Genomic DNA, 18,768 nt, shown 5'->3' with positions numbered 1-18,768 from the left:
CCCTCCCCCCCCTTCTCTCTTTCTTTCTTTCTCTTCCAGGTCCATAACAGCCCAAAGTGCCTTGGTTCTGTGTATTCATGTTATCGCTCCATCAGCTTATTTTTTTCAAATCAAGAGGAAATTAGAATCTATGGACATGAAATAAGAAAGAATGGGCTCAGGTAAGATGAGGGTAAAATGGTCTATGAACGTGACACCAGAGATTAATTGAAAATTTAGATGTCTCAGACAGGAAGTGAATTACAGGGAGGAGGAGGGGAGGACTTGTTCTTCAGCTGACTTTTACAGGAGTATCACAGAGACATCATGCCTTCAGTGTACCGTAGCTCCCCAGGCAGCAAGGAATCTAGTGGGTTCACATGCAAGTGTGTATGATGCAGGTAGGTTTGCAGAGATGCACACAGGAGTGCTGTGTTCTCCAGAGGACATCATCAAGAGCTATTATTATGTAGTTCAAGTCTAATTACTTTTGGCTTCTTCAATATTTTCTCTTTTCCTTTATAGCACAGCTTACAAAAATTGACTTTATTTTCCTTTGCAAAGGATTCTGGAAGTCCTTTCAAGTCTGAGAGAATGAGGCTTGGGTGTCACTTGAGAGTTTCTATTGAAGCCCTGACAAAGACTCTGAGCCAGTAAATAGCTGTCCTTGTTGGTAGATCAGTGCAGTCACTGTGGCTTCCTGCCTGCCAATGATATGACCTGAGAGTTTTGGGGAAGGGTATGTTTATGTTAGACAGAGATTTTGTACAGTTACAACTAGGATTCATGGGGAATAATTTCCTTTCCAATCTAAATAATTACAAAGACACCCAGTTTTAAACATTTCCTAGCCGAGCTATGCCAGGAAAAGTAAATAGTGAGATGGAACAGTTTTATCCATCATTCAGAGTTCACTGCTGGGGGTGTAAGCCACAGGGTTCCTTGGGATGGAGCACACTGATGATGCTGCTTTCCTTCCATGAGGAGTCAGCTCAGAGCAGGAGCATCATTGTAAGAAGGGCTTTCAACAAAGCCTCAGGGAGTGTCATGTCAATTCTACAACCAGGAGCAACCCTCACCCACTTTGGAGATTATTTATTTTTTAATGCCTTTTCTGTTTTTGGTACAATGTCTTACCATACTTCTCTTCTGGCCTTGTACTTGCTATGTAGACTAGGCTGACTAAGAACTCACAGGAGTCCTTTTGCCCTAGCCCTCTGAGTGCTGGAGAAACAGACATGTACCAGAGGGCCCAGATTTTTGGGTGTATTGTTTTCTTATTATTTTTTGTTATTTTATTTAAAGAAAGTTGTTTGTTTTTAAAGTTTTAGTTGTCAGTATAGATTTGAACAAGGACTTTAACAGAGAAGGAGAGAAGGTCAGCAGTATATGCCAAAAATAGCATACATATTATACAAATGTGTTTTACACACACACACACACACACACACACACACACACACACACACACAGAGCAGAGGGAGGAGGGAGAGAGAGAAAGCCAAAGAGAGAGAGAGAGAGAGAGGAAGAGACAGAGAGACAGAGAGAGACAGAGAGAGACAGAGACAGAGAGACAGAGATCCAGAGAGCTGGAGAACCAGAGAGAGACACACACAGAAAAACAGATAGAGAGACACAGAGAGAGAGAGACAGACAGAAAGGCAAAGAGACAGATGGAGAGACGGAGAAAGAAAGAGTATACTTGATTATTTTCTTATAAAAGAAAGCTGAATATTTGAATGGAAAGATAAAATAGTTAAGCATGCATTTCTTAGAGCTAAATTTACATGCTTTGATGAATTTTCATTTGAATTTTTAGGTAATGTCAACTTACAATGATTGTGTTTTGTAAAATGAATTTTCTTCAGAAAAAATTTCAATACTAATCGTTTGTTAAATGGAAGGCATAATTGATTTCAATATTAAGAAAACACTTGTGAAAGGAATTCCAGTTCTCTGATAGGTGAAGGGTGAATTTATTATTTGGCAGTGTTTCATGTATTAATTTCTTCTTCTTCTTCTCCTCCTCTTCCTTCTCTTCTTCTTCTCCTCCTCCTTCTTTCTCTTCCTCCTTCTCCTCCTCCTCTTCTCCTCCTTCTCCTCCTCCTCTTCTCCTTCTTCTTCTTCTTCTTCTTCTTCTTCTTCTTCTTCTTCTTCTTCTTTTTCTTCTTCTTCTTCTCCCTTCTCCTCTTCTTCCTCCTCTCCTCCTCTTCCCTTTTCTCTTCTTCTCCTTTTTCTTATTTCCTCTTGAGAGAGGTCCAAGGAGGTCAAATGTGTGTAACGTTTCCCTCCCTGGCTTTCAGTTACTTGAACTGTGAAGTAAGGAGTTTTGGTTTAGAAGTCCTGGGTACTTTCTTAGCATAAATCTGAGCATTTCTATCTGCTTATATTTTACTGTTTCCAGTTCCAATCTGAAATCAGAACCTCACACACATTCTGCATCGAGTATGTCTTAGGCTGATTGCAATCTATTTTCCTTGTATCACCTCATCTTAAAAATATGTATTTAATTAAATTTGCATTGAAAGAGTCCTGACTGATACAGATGACTAACAGAAGCAAACAAAATCCCCATTCACCAGAGCTACACTTTCCACAGATTAGCATCTCATTAGTGTAAAATATAATTATATTTTACATTACTATTATTAAGATCTACTATCTTAAAAAAACAGATTTTTTTAAAAATAAACTTGCAAGCTGTAAAACATGAAACATTCATGGCTATTTCATTCTGACTTTTACTATGAACTCTTTACATTTGGTTTTTAATTATAACATTTTAACTAGTCTTTTATTATCTAATTACAATTCATAGTTACTTTAACTATTTTCTATAAATATTTATATGTTAAAAACCCTTTGTGTTCATGGTTACAGTATATATATATATATATATATATATATATATATATATATATATATATGATGATCATACCTATTAAACCACCTATTTTACCCCATGGTTTATAATTTCATTTTGATATGACTACCTTAATAATAAAAGCGAGCTTTTCAAATTTATTTTATGATTTGAACCTGTTCTTTACTGCCCCATTTATAAATGGAAGAGGCACAGTGTTCTCTTGTCTTTGTGACTCACTATGCTTTTGCAATGCCATTTTGTTAGGTTTTTTTTTTTGGTTGGAGATAAAATGAAATCAAACCAGAAGCCAAGGGCACCACATAATTTGGCTATTGCTTTTCTGTACTTCAGAACTATTGAGCAGAATTTTTAAATTATCTTTGACTCTCTGGATAAAAAGTATTTTTTAACTCTCATTATTCCAAATATATAGAGCCAGTTTCCACACTGAAAAGGCCATGCCTAATTTTCAGAACTGTTTGGGATGGGTTTTGCTGCTGGGGTTAGAGCTGAGGCCCAAGATCTGCTCCGTGTTCAGGTGGAAACTGGAAGGAACCCACGCTCAGGGCCAGGAGCGAATTCCAGGATTCCAGTGGGTCCCGGTTGCTCTCTGTTTGGGGCAAGTGTTGCTTTTTCCTTACCTGGGATGCTGCCTGAGTTAAAGCTCCTGGGAGTCCTTCTTTCTCTCGGTTTTCTGGGGTTGGGTACAGAGCTGCCGTCTGTGACCTGCGCTATGCTCAGGCCCAGACCGGAAGTCCCATGCCTAATTTTCATAACTGTATATTTCTGGTTTTTGAAACAACTAGTAAGTTGTCAACATTAACTCTACATCAGCAGAACTTTCTTTAGTTTTTTTGTTTAAATATATTAAACTTGTCAAGAATGTTGAGAACTGCTATAGAATGAAATCTTCAAGGTTCTCACTATATAGCTTATTTATTCTATGTAAAATTTTTCCACTAATCGTTACTCACGTGATCTTGAAAACACGGCATGTGTCACTTTAACTTGGCAATAGTTCTTGCATCACATTGCTCTGTTTTCCAGTTTATCTTTGCCTCAGACAATTGGGCAGGTCCACTTTGAGAAGCTAGCTGACTACATTCTGGTGAAAACGACTTTTGGATTTTCCTTGGCTTGGGATGGAATATCGGGAATTTATCTCAAACTATCTGAGGAGCACAGAGGGAAATCATGTGGCTTGTGTGCAAATTATAATGGCATTCAGTCAGACGACTTTGTGATTCTGCAAGGTAAGAAGCTAGAAAATGAGAAAGGACTGGGCCTTTTAGAGTTGTCTTTCTTCGGCCAACTATAGTTGATAGTATCCAGAATACTTGACTGGTGGTGGAAAATCCTTGGCTACCATTTATCCACTTCAGCGCTTTTTAAGAGGAGGTCAAGATGGAAAACATTTTCTGGTTACTTGCCAACATTTGCTAAGTTAAAATGTAGCACTTACTCACATAGCAAATGTTAATTGAGCATTTAGTTTGTAACAGGAGTGTCATGGCTACTAAATATACTGCTGTGGGGTCTTGGGAACGACAGTGAACAAAATTCCCCATCCTTGCAGTTCATGGTCTAATGATTTAAACCTTTTGGCTTGAATGTGTTTAGGAGAAAAGATATTTTGTATCCAATTTTGACAATATAAAGTAAAATGACTGGCAAATAATAGTTTTGTAGAGAGGATGGAATGAAATCGGTATTGTTCACTTGGCAAAGCAGCTGGCATGATTTCCTGCTTATCTATTGAATCTAAGGGATGAAACTCATCTCAGTGAACCACTAGTTACAACGTCCACTTCTGTTTGGAGACTACTGAAGAGTAAGAGAATCACAGGGCATATCTATGTTTCATGCCCACACAAAGAGGTTATATAGAAAAAGAACATCATTCTTAGTACCAGTGGAGCTGGTCTGGGACCATGCTTCCACTCTTACATATTTCTGAAGTTGCATCATTGAATCTTTCTGTTGCCGTGAAAGAGGAATATGGGAATTTTGGATTAATTGAGTAATCAGTTATAGTAAAAATGTACATTATTTCTCATAATGTTTATTATGAGCACATAGCAACATTGTTACTAACTCTCATATCATCTTGTATGGCGTTTAGCACTTTTTTAATTTTACAGTAAAGTCACAGCATCCAGTATAATACAGCTGTCTGTTGATTCTATTAGAGATGGATTAGTTGTTATTTCACTTAAGCACAATCAGATACTGTTGCTAACAATTGCCTTTAAACTGGTTTGTTACAGAATATTGTTCTGTATTACAAACTTAATGATAACTGTCTGTATGTTGTACTTTAATGGCTGTTAAGAGAACATCCCTGAGTATGCATTTTGCAAGTCAGGATGTGGAATAAAAATTCTGCTTTGCTATGTATTACACTTTTTAATGTTAACAATGTGACAGTATATATTTTTATAGAGTGTCAAGGATTAAGTGAGACACTTCTCGTAAACACGTAGATTGCCCATCACATAGATAATACTCAGTTCATGTTATTTACCTTGTAATTGTCTCCAGGTATCCCACAGGAGTGGAAATACGTCTTAGTACATTTTTAAGACGGCCTCAGTAAAATGCAAACATTTTACTCACACTCCATGGATAATTTATCATCAGGATTTGTTTACCAAGAGCTAGATTAGAGAGCCTGGCTCCAATGAGTCAATTTTCTCATATATAGAATAGAAATAATGGAAACAGCCCTAAGTGACTCCCAGTGCATGAATATCTAATGAGAAAATGTAAATGGAAGTGCTCAGAAGTCCGTGAGCACAATTAAAATGTACAGGATCAGCAGCAACATGAAATGGTACTTGCATCCGTTGGGTATTGGAAATGAGAAAGCTTACAAATTTGGAGTCCTGAGACTCTGTTAGTTAGGAAGGCATATTTGGAACTAACGCCAATCAATCAAATGGTTATTCTTGATTTAATTTCTGTTCTGATCAAAATTTCATGAAAAACATAATCCTCAGTCCAGTTCTTCGTGTGGGAATTGGACAAGGTTGCTTTGAATGACTTCTGCCAGGACATTCAGAGAACCTGTGTGGAGGTGAGGATAGAGTCAGGAAGATGGACCAGGCATCCGTGTGCAGGGACAGTCCACTCAGGAGTTCTGGAACAGGGAATGGTTTTAGGCAGAGAAGTATGTAAAAGGAAACAGGCAAAAGTCTATTAGGTGAAAAGCAGTTGGGAAGACTGACAGAGTCAAACTGGATTAGGGCTGAGCTTTCCGGAGAGAAGCAAACTCTTGGATGTCTGTTGCAAAAGAGCAGAGAAAGGCAATTGGCTGTTTCACAGTCTGGCAGATAGCGCAAGGCAAAATCATTTAAAATAACTTGTTGGGACACAAAAAGAGCCCAGTCTTTTATTTTCTCCCATATTGTAAAAATACAGGAGAGTTTCCAGAGGCAAGCTTGACATCTTCAGCTCTAAGGTGTCTGGTGTTTGCTTAAAGCTCAGCACATGCTCTGCCGATTGGATCAAGAGTTGGATAGTCTGAGGAAACACTATGGATTATGCAGCTTCCCAAGAGTCATTAAAATTATTTCTCCTTGCGTTCCTTCTTATCCTCTAAAGATGACTTCACAAAGCAGTGAGACGTCTCAGCATTTTTGTGCAAGGAGGAAGAACTTAATTTGTTGTCTAGCTGAGGACTCCCTGTTCCTAGCTCATGTCTTTATCTTGCTTCACACCCACACAAAGGCCCCGCTTTACTCCCATTTTTCTCAACTTGATAACTAATAGCAATTCTTCACGATTGCATCCCAATATGCTTGCTCAAGGCATTATTCTACTTAGAGCATCTCCCATAGGAAGCATTGTAATTTAGGTTTAGTGGGCTTCAGAACTAATAGATCTGGATTTAAAGTTTTACAATAAATGACATATATGGCTCTTTTACTAGTTCAATGTAGTAGAACTTGTTAAACACTTGAATCAAAAGCTAGTGTAAACTCTAGTGCAGTGGTTCTCAACCTCCCTAATCCTGCCACCCTTTAAAATAGTTCCTCATGTTGTGGTGACCCCCCAACCATAAAATTCCTTTCATTGCTACTTCATAGCTGTTATTTTGCCACTGTTATGAATGGTAATGTAAACATCTGATATCCAAGATATCTAATATGGAATGCCAAAACAGTTGTGACCCATAGGTTGAGAAACACTGCCCCAAGTCCTTGCCCAGGCTGTTTTGTTGAAATGAGTGGGACTTTTGGAAACATTTTTGTTCTTCAGACTTGAAACTAAGTGTTATTCATTCAAATATGGCATGTACCTTTGAAATGAAATATATATACCAGTACTTAAGGAGAACATCAGGGTTTTATCACTTTTAAATATGTATTTTTGAGCAAGTTTTGTTCAGTGTGCAACACATCCAGCAAATCCATAGATCACAAAGGAGGCCAGATATTCTTGTATGATCAAGAATATAATAAATATTGAACACTCATATACATTTTCCATTCATTTATTTGGTAAGTATAGTTTGAGCATGAGCTACGTGTTTGATATTAAACAAAGGATACCGGGATAAAATGGTAAAGCCAGTCTCTCATTTATTGTAATAGAAGGTGAGATAAATAAGGGGACAAATTAAAATAAGATTTTTTTGTGAGATATAACAAATAAAAGCTTTGATAGAAAGTGGGAAACAAGATAAGAACAATAGGATAGCCAATGTCAGCAATGATCTAGAAATTATATTTAGTTACATATATATTAGTCACATTAAACAACTCTTAAACGAAGAGAGGAAACTGACCAACCAAAGAGTGCTTCTTTAATTTAGGAATTGAACCTGGGACCATGCACATATAGGGAAGAGCTCTATCAGTAAACTACATCCCAGTCTTCATTTCTTCTGAGGTTGAGTCTTGCTAAATTACCCAGACTGACCTCGAACTCACTTGTAGCTAGGGAGAGCTGTGGTCTTGAAATCTTACTGCTTAACATCCGAGAAGAGTGGTTTTGTACGAGCAGGAGGCCCATGAAGACACGGGGCCCTGGGTTGGGGAAGAGAAACTCCCAGAACCAAGGAGAAGGTTGTGCAAGAACTAGATCGGGAAGAGGAGTCGGGAGGTATAGGGTGGGCATGGCAGGTCTCCCCCCACCCCCGCCCACTCTCTCAGGCTATTGAGAAGTTTGGAATGTTAACAAAGAACAAAGCATTCCTGTAAACAATAAATGTAGCCAGCATTTGCTAGTAGCCCACACATACCATAAATGTGCTCAGGGAGAGCAGGGGAACTTCCCTTGAGATTTGGATTCATCAGCACAGTTGTTGCCACCATCATGTCTGGGTGGCAGAAATTTGAAAGCTTTCAATGTGAAATCCTTCTGTTTTAGAGATTTGAGATTCAGCCTTATCTGAATCTGGGGCAGGATTAATTTCTATATCTTGTGTTGAACTTATTTAAAGGCCAGGTGGTGAAGCAACTTAAACCTGATCCATTCCAGGCTGTTCACCGACTGTCTGTTAGATTACATATAAACTCTTAAATACGTCCCGTTAATTACTCTGGGATCAGTTAGGTTTCTTAATACAGGGGTCCCTTTAAACCGTGTTTCAATCTACTGTTGATAATATTCAGATAAATCTGATTCACTTCTTAGATTTACTTTTGTTGGATTCTTTTGTAGTCTCACATTGCCCCTGTGTGTGTCTTCTGAAATGTTTTTATGGTTTCAATACATTTTCTGTTGTTGTTTACTCTCAAAGTGATAGAGAACTTGAAAAAAAATGTGGGCATGTGTTTTGTGTGTATGTGCATTTGTGTGTGTGTATATTTGTGTGCATGTGTAGGTGGGTATGTGCACACATCAGTGCTTTTACATGTGGAGATCAGAAGACAACTCAGGTTTTGTTCTCAGGGACACGATCCACCTCCCTTGAAACTGAATCTCTCTCTCTCACTGTCCTGGAACTCATCAAGTATGACTGACATTCTGGCCAGTGAGCCCCAGCAATTCATCTTTCTTGGCCTCCTCAGAATTAGAATTCCAAGGATATGGTGGCATGCCTGGCATGTTTACATGGGTTCTTCTGCTCAAACTCGTATTCCCATGCTTGTGTGGCTGAGACATCTTACCCAATCTGAAGAACAGTTTTTAATAAGATTTGAGAAAAATGACACTAACACAACTGTATTTATGTCTGAATGCAATAGAGGACTACACAGAAGACATTGCTATGTTTGCAAATAGCTGGCTGGTGCTAACTCCAGACGATGCTAAATGTGTCCCCACTCCCTCAGACTTTCCAAATCCATGTTCCAGTGGGATGCCAGCATTTGAGGTAAGTTCAGTATAAAAAAAAAATGAGCATGTTGGGCTTAATACTAATCTATTTTTGCATATTTAGCATTAAGCATTTTAGTGCAAATGCAGTATAATTAAATTATGGAATTCGGATTATGTAATTGCAATATAGAAAGACTTCACACTAATTTCAGAAGTAGGGGAGATAATGGGATTCATCGTTACAGTAATTCATCTAGAAAATACATAGCTTGAACATTGTTCACTGCATTTTATAAGTGTAAATTATCTGCCCTTGCCTGATGAGAACTTAGAGTTACACAAGTAGATTCATATCAAGTGAAACGGACATACTCGTGTGCCAGTGAAATTTCCAATGATTGGCATCTTTTTTTTTTTTTTGCACAGGCCATCTTCTTCAAGTGCCAGATATTGTTACAGTTCCCCTTTCTGAGCTGTCACGAATACATTGACCCATACTTATATATTGCCAGCTGTGTTAATGATCTGTGCAAGTAAGTGATACAATTAGTAGTTGCAATAAATTTCCTCACATCCCCCCAAACCAAGAGCAGATATACTTCTGTAACATAGCTTTCAGCAGCTTACCACAGAGTGTGAAATGTAAAGCCCACACTGGACTGACAAGTAGCTGTGAGAAGCTGACTAACAGGTAGTTAACTGTTTTACATAAAAGATGCTGAATCTAATAGCTTTTAAATATTTTGTGTCATTGGCTCTTTTTTAGATTCTAGAGATATCTATAGAAACATCTGTGCAATAATGTTTAAAATCCTCAAAATAGGGCAATGTTATAAAGGAAACTAATGGAATAGTCATCTAAAGAGGTAAAGAAATCAATTTCTAATAGACATATTCCTGGAGGGTGACCCCATATGAAGAACAGCAGTCTCAACAGACCTAGACCTCCAAGATCTCTCAGACACTGAGCCACCAATTAAGCAGCATGCATTAGCTAGTCCGAGACCCCTGACACATATACAGCAGAGGACTGCCTGGTCTGGCCTCAGTGAGAGAAGATGCGCCTAACCCTTGAGAGACTTGAGACCTCAAAGAGTGGGGAGGCCTGGTGGGGTGTGGGTACATTGAGACATCCTCTTGGAAATGGGGGAGGGGAAAGGAGGAATGGTATGAGGAACTATCTGAGGGCAGAACAAGAGGAGAATAATGATCAGACAGTAAAAAAGATTAAGGATAAAAAATAATAAGAAAAGAGAACATATATTTAATATTCAATAACTGCTGAAGTTTGACACCATGAGGAGTGCAAACAATAATTCGTAATTCTTCAATTATATGTGAAATGAGAACATATGAAAAAATAAGTGGGACATGTTGCTGACAAAAATCACATGTTGCTAATAACATAACATTGTGACTTGAAGCCTTTATGCACAACTGAAGGAAACGCCCAATTCCAACTGGTGATGACTAGCAGTAAACCTTTAATGTTTTTCTCTCTATGGTCACAGATTGCTTTATGCTAACTGAGTTCAACAACATCTTGAATTTAAAGTTGTCTAGGCAACAAGCTGAGCACTCTGTGTCCATCATAGAAATTATGAAAAATTATCTATTGTTGAACGCTTTTTAAATTTTGCTTATTTCCAGTTACCAAGTATATGTAATTAGTCATCTTGAAGATTCAAGGGTACTTCAGGGATTTTTTTGTATATTTGAATATTTAATGAATGCCCAGAAATAAAAATAGTACGCCTGAATATTTTTGTAGAACAGCTGAATAATTTTTGGTCAAGTAAAACCGGCTGAATTTTTGGTAACTTGTTATGATCTCTACTTTTATCGAAGGTAATCTTAAAAAAGGAGAAAGAGTACTGAAACGATGTTACCTGTGAATACTCTTCTTTAGATTGATTCCTTGTTATAAAAGTATATTGAATGCACTGACGTTTCCAAATATTAAGGCAAGCTGATTGGCTTTACGGCTTGGCTTTGAGTAGTTGCAATCATGTCTTGACTTATGTAGACCATTTCCGGGTCCAGGGGTTCCTAAATGAGTACAAAGCTCTCAGATAGCTTCTCTTCCCCAACAGTGCCCAGTGGCCTCACTATGCTTTTTTGAAACATTCTTCTCTCTCTTTTTAAAAAGTAAGCACTATTTGTTTTGTCTTTATTCTTTTACCCAGACTGGCTTTTTCCTTTTCAAGATCCACAAAGGTAGGCATGTCCCTTGTTTCCTTGTTCATACAGAGCTAAAAAGGTATTATGTTTTTCCACAGTGGCTTGTGCCCATTGCTTGGCAGCTTTTCTAAATGGCTTTGCCATACCCATCTCTAGCACCCACTTCTTTCTGTAGGCTGAGATAAAGTATCGTTTGGTAGATTCCGGAAAGTCATTCTCTATTAATTTGGCTGCTTCAATAGGCCAAGTGACAGTGGATAAAATTAAATGGAATGTTTATGCTTCTCTCATTTGAAAGCTCAAGCTGCTAACTGCTCTTGGATTAACATCATGGCTCTGCTCCGTAAACTGCACGGTGTGACTCTGCAGTCTTGTTGAGACGTGATGTCCTTGCATTATTCTCAATTTCAAGACCCAACCTGACTCCTCGCTCTTATGTCTTCCTGTTAGCTGTCAGAAAGTGAGACATGAGACAAGGGACTAGCATCTCTTTTAACCTGGAATATTGATATACATACCTTTAGCCCACGTCCTAAGCCTTTTGGAACAGAAATATAGAAATATGGTCATACCCAGGGCCATAGAAGGCTAGCAGTGTCTTTTGCTGAGTATCCATACATCCAGGAAAGATGCAACATTCTAAAAAGAAAGGGAAACTGGAGAATAACCCAGTTCTCCCCTATATCTACATCATATAAACATTCAATGAAAAATTAACATTTTTTTTTAAAACTCTGATTTCTTTCTCCAGGAAAAATGGATCAGAATAGTGAGGTACAGAGTTATCTTGTAGTGGTTTAAATTAGCTGAGCTTTAAGGCATGTGTTTGAGGTTGCAAGACAGGGTTAGGGGCAGAACAAGCAGGTCATATGAGAAGAGGGGTATTGTGTTTGAATTTAGAGGGAACTGACTAAATGGAAGGAAGACACTCCCAGAATATGCTTGCACTTCTTCTTGCATCTCAGGGCACAGCTTCCTACCATCTTTCTGTCCTTAAGTAGCAAATGAATGATTCTTTACCACTGTAATGGAAATGATTCAGAAGGATCTTATTCAATGATAAGGCGAACAACTTGAAAACACATTCATTTCTTGCTTATATCTTGACACACTGAAACTGACTTGACACCCATCATTTTTTTTCTTTAATTTTTTTCTTTTTTTTTTACAGTCCAGTTTTTATCCCTGTCCCGGGCCATCCACTGACTGCTCCCCATCCCATACCTCCCCTCCCCTGACCCTGTCCCCCACCCCCAATTCCACCCCTACCAGACCTCCCCATTCCCTGGGGCCTCAAGTCTCTCAAGGGTTAGGCGCATCTTCTCTCACTGAGGCCAGACCAGGCTGTCCTCTGCTGTATATGTGACTTGACACCCATCTTTGTGCTGACCAGCTAAGCAAAGTTGACACACGTGGAAACAGAAACCTTGTCCACAAAGTCTTTCTCCTGAAAACCTAAATTCTGTTGGGGTACAGAAGGAGGTTTCCAGCCATGGCACACTTGTTTGCTAGTGGCTTGTGACAGAAACACTGAGATCACAGACTGCATGCAAGGCTCCACACAAGAGGTAGCGTTTGGATGGGAACAGTGCAATCCTTGCAATTATACCTTCCTGGGTTTGCTTGCAAGAACTTGGCACCAAAGAAATTACTTTAATTTTTGGCATGTCAACGTCAATTGAATTAGAAACAACTATTATTTAATGGTTGCTTTTCCTCATTAGTGATAACATCCAAGTGGAAAATAAGTTCATTTTCTCTCAGTATTTAAGGATAATAATTTCCTGTTTGCCTGATTCTGATGCTTTTCATCAGATGCCATAAGACTATGCACCTAGCGTGGTTCCAGGAGAAACATAGACATTGTGGAAAGAACAGACATTTTAAATATTTGTTGCATCACTTGGCAAGCCCCAAAGTCCTTTCAAATCAATATTAATTGTAAGAAACACGTCCACATTTTAAGGTTAATATCTCCCAGAAACTCAACAGTTTTTAACATACACTTCTTTTCAGAAAGTCTTTTCTGTTCGCACTCTTAGAATTTTCTGAGCTCCTGAAGCTTATGTGGACATGTTTCTCCATCGCCTTCTAAAGCTCTTTTAATTAGACTAGATAAGCTAGTTGGTTCCAATTACAGTAGCAGAGTAAGGGCAATTTGAGACGGTGGCTTTTCTAACAAAGAAGCAAAATGTTAAGAGTCACAAAATGAAACATTCTTAAGGTCATTATCTTTTCAGATGCTTAACTATCCAATTTTGAGTATGGATCGGGTTGAAAACCAAGCTAGCAACCTTGTTATAAACCTGTTTATTTTGAAAGTGTCTTGTTAATCTGCTCTGGGAACTGGCAGATCCCACAAGAAATGATTGTTTAGAGAGCTTCTAAAGTGATTGCAAGACAAATAATTAGAGATAATTTACTTGTGGCAATATTGTAAAACTGTCTAGCTTCAGTGAAAGACCTTGAAAATCTCCTTTTACATCTCACATTGAATGTTATTTATGAAGTCCCTCAAAAATATTTTGGACTGTTATGGCAAGAAAAGCCACAGAACTACTCTGATGCTTAGGAGGGCCACAGACTGTTGGGCAATTCAGTATGATGTGTTTGGAAAAAAAATGTTCATCCTTGATATTTTTGTAGAAATATAAATTTATGTTTTAATTTCATTTAAATTTTTATCTAAAAAAATTTAATGATTATTACATTCTAGAAAGTCTAGGATGTTTTGTGTAGAAATAAAAATAAATGAAAAAATTTAAAAAAATGAAATATATTTTTCATTATAGTTTTTACTTGACCCATAGAGAAAGTATTAAAACAATGCAGAGGATTATGATAAAGGTATTGAACTAAATTACATCATATTAAATTTAGTAGGTATATTCATCTAGGATCTCTTGTATACATGGTTTGAACATTCTTGTCTCCTGTGAAGTATGTCATGGAAGACACACATTCTGACAGCAGCTAATATCAGTGTGTTCACGAGACCCTCATTTTGCTTTTAAGGCTCAATGGCTCCAAGGTAGAATTCTGTCTAGATTCCCATGTGACGATACTCTATTCTTTTTTTTCTTCTTTCTTTTTAGAACTGATGATGATGAAACTTACTGCCGAGCAGCCACTGAGTATGCTAGAGCCTGCTCCCATGCCGGCTTCCCCATTCAAGACTGGAGGGATGACTTCCCAGCATGCAGTATGTTTGCATTTTTCAAGCCATGTAGTTTACAACAATAACAATGACAACAACATAAATCAATTTTGTCCTAGGTTTCAGAATTCAGTTTACCCAGCTTCTCAAAACTAATATATCACAAGATTTTTTTTTAAAAAAAATTTGTTCATATATTTGTAAATTTGCATGTTTCCTAAACACTCTTATTTGAAAGAAAGATGATAAAATTGATTCACAGTCCACTGTCTGGCCATTGCAGCTGATAAATGTGACGACAGCTTTGTCCACCGGGATTGTATCAGTTGTTGCCCACCGAGCTGCACGTTTGACAAACAGTGTCTTGGGAGCAGTCTTCACTGTCTTGATGGATGCTATTGCGCAGACGGTAAGCATCGCTTGAAGAAAGCATGCCTACACTCCTCTAAAGTGGTACTCGGTTATGTGAAGAACACATCTTGGTCTTGCTGTCCATTCCCTCGACATTGGAGCTATTGCAACTTGTGACATTCAATCCTTCAAGTGACTGGGAGGAATGTTTGTGTTTAATAAAAGGGACATGGTTTTTTGTTTATTTTTTTGTTTTTTTTGTTTTTGATAAAAATTTTATGAAACTGAGATTCTAATATTTTTAATTCCTAAGGTAATGAATTTGTTCTTTCAGTATTTAATAATCTTTAACATGTTACACATTTTCATTTTCTAGACTATGAAACTGAGCTTAGGAGGAAGGAGTCATATTTTTCCATCCTAAGATTTTAGTTTAAAATTATAGTGTGGATAAACATTTACAAAGAAGACTAGAAACCTCTAGTGAGGCTCTAACATAGTCCAACTTTCTCTCTATGTCTCTACTTCTTTGAGCACATACATGTGTGGTGTGTTGTGCATGTATTTATCTGCACACTAAGGCCAGAGACTGCCATTATGTGTACTTCTCTATTACTGTCTACCTGATTTTTTGAAATAGGGTGTTTCTTTGAACCACAGAACTTGTCATCTTGTCTGTACTTACTGACACCACGTTTGGGTATCTATCTTTCAATAATCCAGTGCTGGGATTGAATGAGTGGCATGACTTTTATGCATTCTAGAGATCCAAACTCAAAGCCTTATGTGAACTCAGCAAACAGTCTGCCCACTGAGCCATATCCTCAGCTCATCCTGTTGCCCAACCTTTAAAAAAATACAAACTCGGAAAAGGAGGTTAGGTATGCAGTTTTGTAGCATGCATCTTGATGACCAAGTACTGGTCTTCTATGCAAAAGATCTAGGTCCAATCTCCAAGTCCTCAAAAAAAAAAAAAAATAGAAGTGTTAAGTGATTTTCCCGGGAACCTCTTTCTGAGTTAACACTATAGTAAACCAATGGTAGTCTTGGTGTGTTTACTCACAGTCAAACATGCTATAAGGAGCCAATTTCAGAACACAACTCCATATACTACCTGGTGCAAATACTTACTATGAAGAAGGCCAGTAGGATGGAAGAGCTGATTTAAATTCTGCTCTGTCCTCATTTTAATTTCTCAAAGATCTGATGTAATGAATGCACCACATCGGACCATTGAGTAGCACTGTCGAGTTCTTTGATAGCTGGGTGACAGTAGTAGAAATCTCTTTATCTTGGACTGAACAGGACATAAACCAAAGATGTACCTTCTCTCTCTTGTTTTTAATCTTCTTCCATTAAACTCAAGGAAATACTTTTCAGTTGCCTTTCTTCTCCTTGGCAGTCTGTGAGATTTTGATGGTAAGTTACAGGAAACGAAAGTTGAAACTAGCTGAAAGAAACCTTCACAACATTGACACCAACTGAGAGCTACATTTCTACTTCACAACATTGAAAGCTAAGTTTCTAGAATACTCATAGACAGTCTAGGAATTTTTGTATCTGGAGCTTGCTCCATGTATGTTCTCATCAACGTTTGGTTGAATTGATTTCTGTTCAAAGGGCATAGCCCTTATTATTTCTTTTGAGATATATGTGACAAACATGTTTCCTAAGCAGGCCTCATAATGGACAATGGAACTTGCATCTCTTTGGAGAGCTGCCCATGTACATTTCATGGATTAGCTTATTCAGTTGGTTCAAAAATTGAGCAAGAGTGCACTGAATGGTAAGTGGTCCACTGGTAGAGAATATTTTCTGAGTATTTTTCTGTTTAACAACTTGGTCATGACAGGCATCTTGAAGAGTCTACTCGTTGCTAATTTTCATCTGCAAACTCTGAGATGCAGTTTGTCTTGTACTTGAACTGCACAAATTGGTTCTCTTTATGTGTTTGTGTTCTTATTCCTTCCCTTGGTAATTTCATAAAATCCGGCACTCATGTACAGCCCATCCAATTTTGTTGTTCATAATAACTAATTAACTAATAGTTTTATTCTTAGAGCTAGATGATATTCCTAGGCCTATGTACTGAATACTTTATAAAGCGACTTTCTATTGACTTTCTATACATGATCAGAAAGATTTACAATTCCTTATTAAATTAGCTCAGACTCTGGGTAAGCATGCAATTCCTCCAGGACAGTCCCTGGCAAAAATAGAATCCTACATGACCATGACTCTGTTCTCTTTGCTCTCAGCATACTGAAAAGACGTGCAAGTTTATAACTATCCATATTCTCAGTGGCTGATGTCATTAAACTCTTGGTTTCCTCAGAAACTCCTGTATTTGTGAAGAAGGGAAGGAACCTTTGCCTTCCACTAGAAGAGAGCTCTTTCTTCTAGTTAGTGTCTAATGACAGCAAATAGATACATAATGGATACTCATTGATCAGTCAGACAGTTTGTAACTATTAGTGCAACTTTTAAGAGAAGGTTTCCTAGTCAGATAATAGAGAACTTATTAACTTAATATATTTCAAATATTAAGCAATATATTGAGACAAATGTCAACATACTTTCTGTGTCAGGCTAATATTTTTCTAATTTTATTTAGTGTATGTGTTGGTGGAGTTTGGAACTGCACCGAGCATGACTGTCCAGGTAATCTTCTAAAATGTTAAAAACCAAAATTTAACATCTGAAGAATTTTTTTTTAATTTGGAAGGAAAAATAACACTGATTTTTGAATGGCTCTCACCTATATAAGAATATAATAATATATAACCTACATATAGAGGATAATTGGAAAAATGAATACCTAGCAACATCTAGTAGTCAACTTTGCTAAAATTTTGTTAAAATACAAGTCCTAAAAATATATGGAAAAGCCATCACTTAATAATTTTTAAGTGAAATTTGGCAGGTTAATTTGTCAGATAATTAAATCTAAATGAACGATTTTCTTTTGAGGTGTCCGTATTTATGCTAAGTTGTCCTTTTTTTTTTTAAGCATTAACACAGGTTTTCATTCCTCCTCTCTCTCTTCATCTCCTTTGTTTGTCTTTGACAGTTCAGTGTTCTGTTGTGGGTGACTCTCACTTCACCACCTTTGATGGGCGCCATTATTCTTTTATTGGCTTGTGTCAGTACATCCTTGTGAAAGGAACAGGAAAAGACAGATTCACAATCACTCTACAGAAGGCTCACTGCGAACAGGTAAGCGTAGACCAAACAGGCAGCAGGGGAGTTATCGTACTTCAAAGTCCAGCTTCACATCCCCACATGACAGTGTTATTAAAAAATTCACTATTCTTAATGTATTGATCATTAAGATGTCATCATTATTAATATATCCCAAAAGAGTGAATCATGCTCACCATTGGTCATGACATATAGAACCTTGGTTTTAGACGTACTGACATATAAAATCAAAAATAATGTTTACTAGATAAGATTCAGTACAGATTGACTTTTTAAGGTTATTTGCATATGTTGCTTTTTGAAAATGTAATGCACAATTTCACAATAGGACAAAAGTTTAATTTACTTAATTTACTCCCAAATCAGCTGCTACACAGGGTATTATTTTTGGATAGGATCCAGTAGGTTTTATGTCATTTGAAAGGGATATATAACATAAAATTAAATGATATTTATTATATATAATTTTAACATATTATAATAATTGATGTTAGCTATTTTCTTTAAATAAACACACCAAAAATTTGTTCAAAAAATAATTTCAAAAAATTTCCCAAATCCTTAATAATCAAACTTAATTCCAATAAAAGGTCCTTTTCAGCAAACATTAAAAATCAGTTTTTTTGCTAGTTTGTTTTTGAGATACATTCTTGCTGTGTAGCACAGGCTAACCTTAAATTTGCAGCAATCTTCCTTCCTCAGCATCTGGAGTGCTGGGGTTGTTAGCTGTGAGCTGTCACACGTGGCTTCAGCTCTATTCTTTTAT

General features: G+C 37.4%; 1 protein-coding gene across 1 annotated transcript in view; it reads left to right on the top strand.

Moving 5' to 3' along the window:
• Otogl (otogelin like) overlaps positions 1-18,768 on the top strand; it is a 143,043-nt gene that overhangs the window by 16,597 nt on the left and 107,678 nt on the right. The window contains exons 7-15 of the mRNA XM_028754595.1: positions 40-161; positions 3,893-4,098; positions 9,040-9,167; positions 9,539-9,645; positions 14,389-14,495; positions 14,734-14,859; positions 16,479-16,587; positions 17,416-17,462; positions 17,872-18,017. Of these exons, the coding sequence (XP_028610428.1) occupies positions 40-161; positions 3,893-4,098; positions 9,040-9,167; positions 9,539-9,645; positions 14,389-14,495; positions 14,734-14,859; positions 16,479-16,587; positions 17,416-17,462; positions 17,872-18,017 (1,098 nt within the window). The remainder of the gene's footprint in view (positions 1-39; positions 162-3,892; positions 4,099-9,039; positions 9,168-9,538; positions 9,646-14,388; positions 14,496-14,733; positions 14,860-16,478; positions 16,588-17,415; positions 17,463-17,871; positions 18,018-18,768) is intronic.

This window comes from Grammomys surdaster, unplaced genomic scaffold (genome assembly GCF_004785775.1).
Source record: "Grammomys surdaster isolate TR1022 unplaced genomic scaffold, NIH_TR_1.0 126028, whole genome shotgun sequence".
NCBI lineage: Eukaryota > Metazoa > Chordata > Mammalia > Rodentia > Muridae > Grammomys > Grammomys surdaster.
The sequence above is the reverse complement of the archived record's forward strand: the minus strand, read 5'-3'. Positions and strand labels throughout refer to the sequence as shown.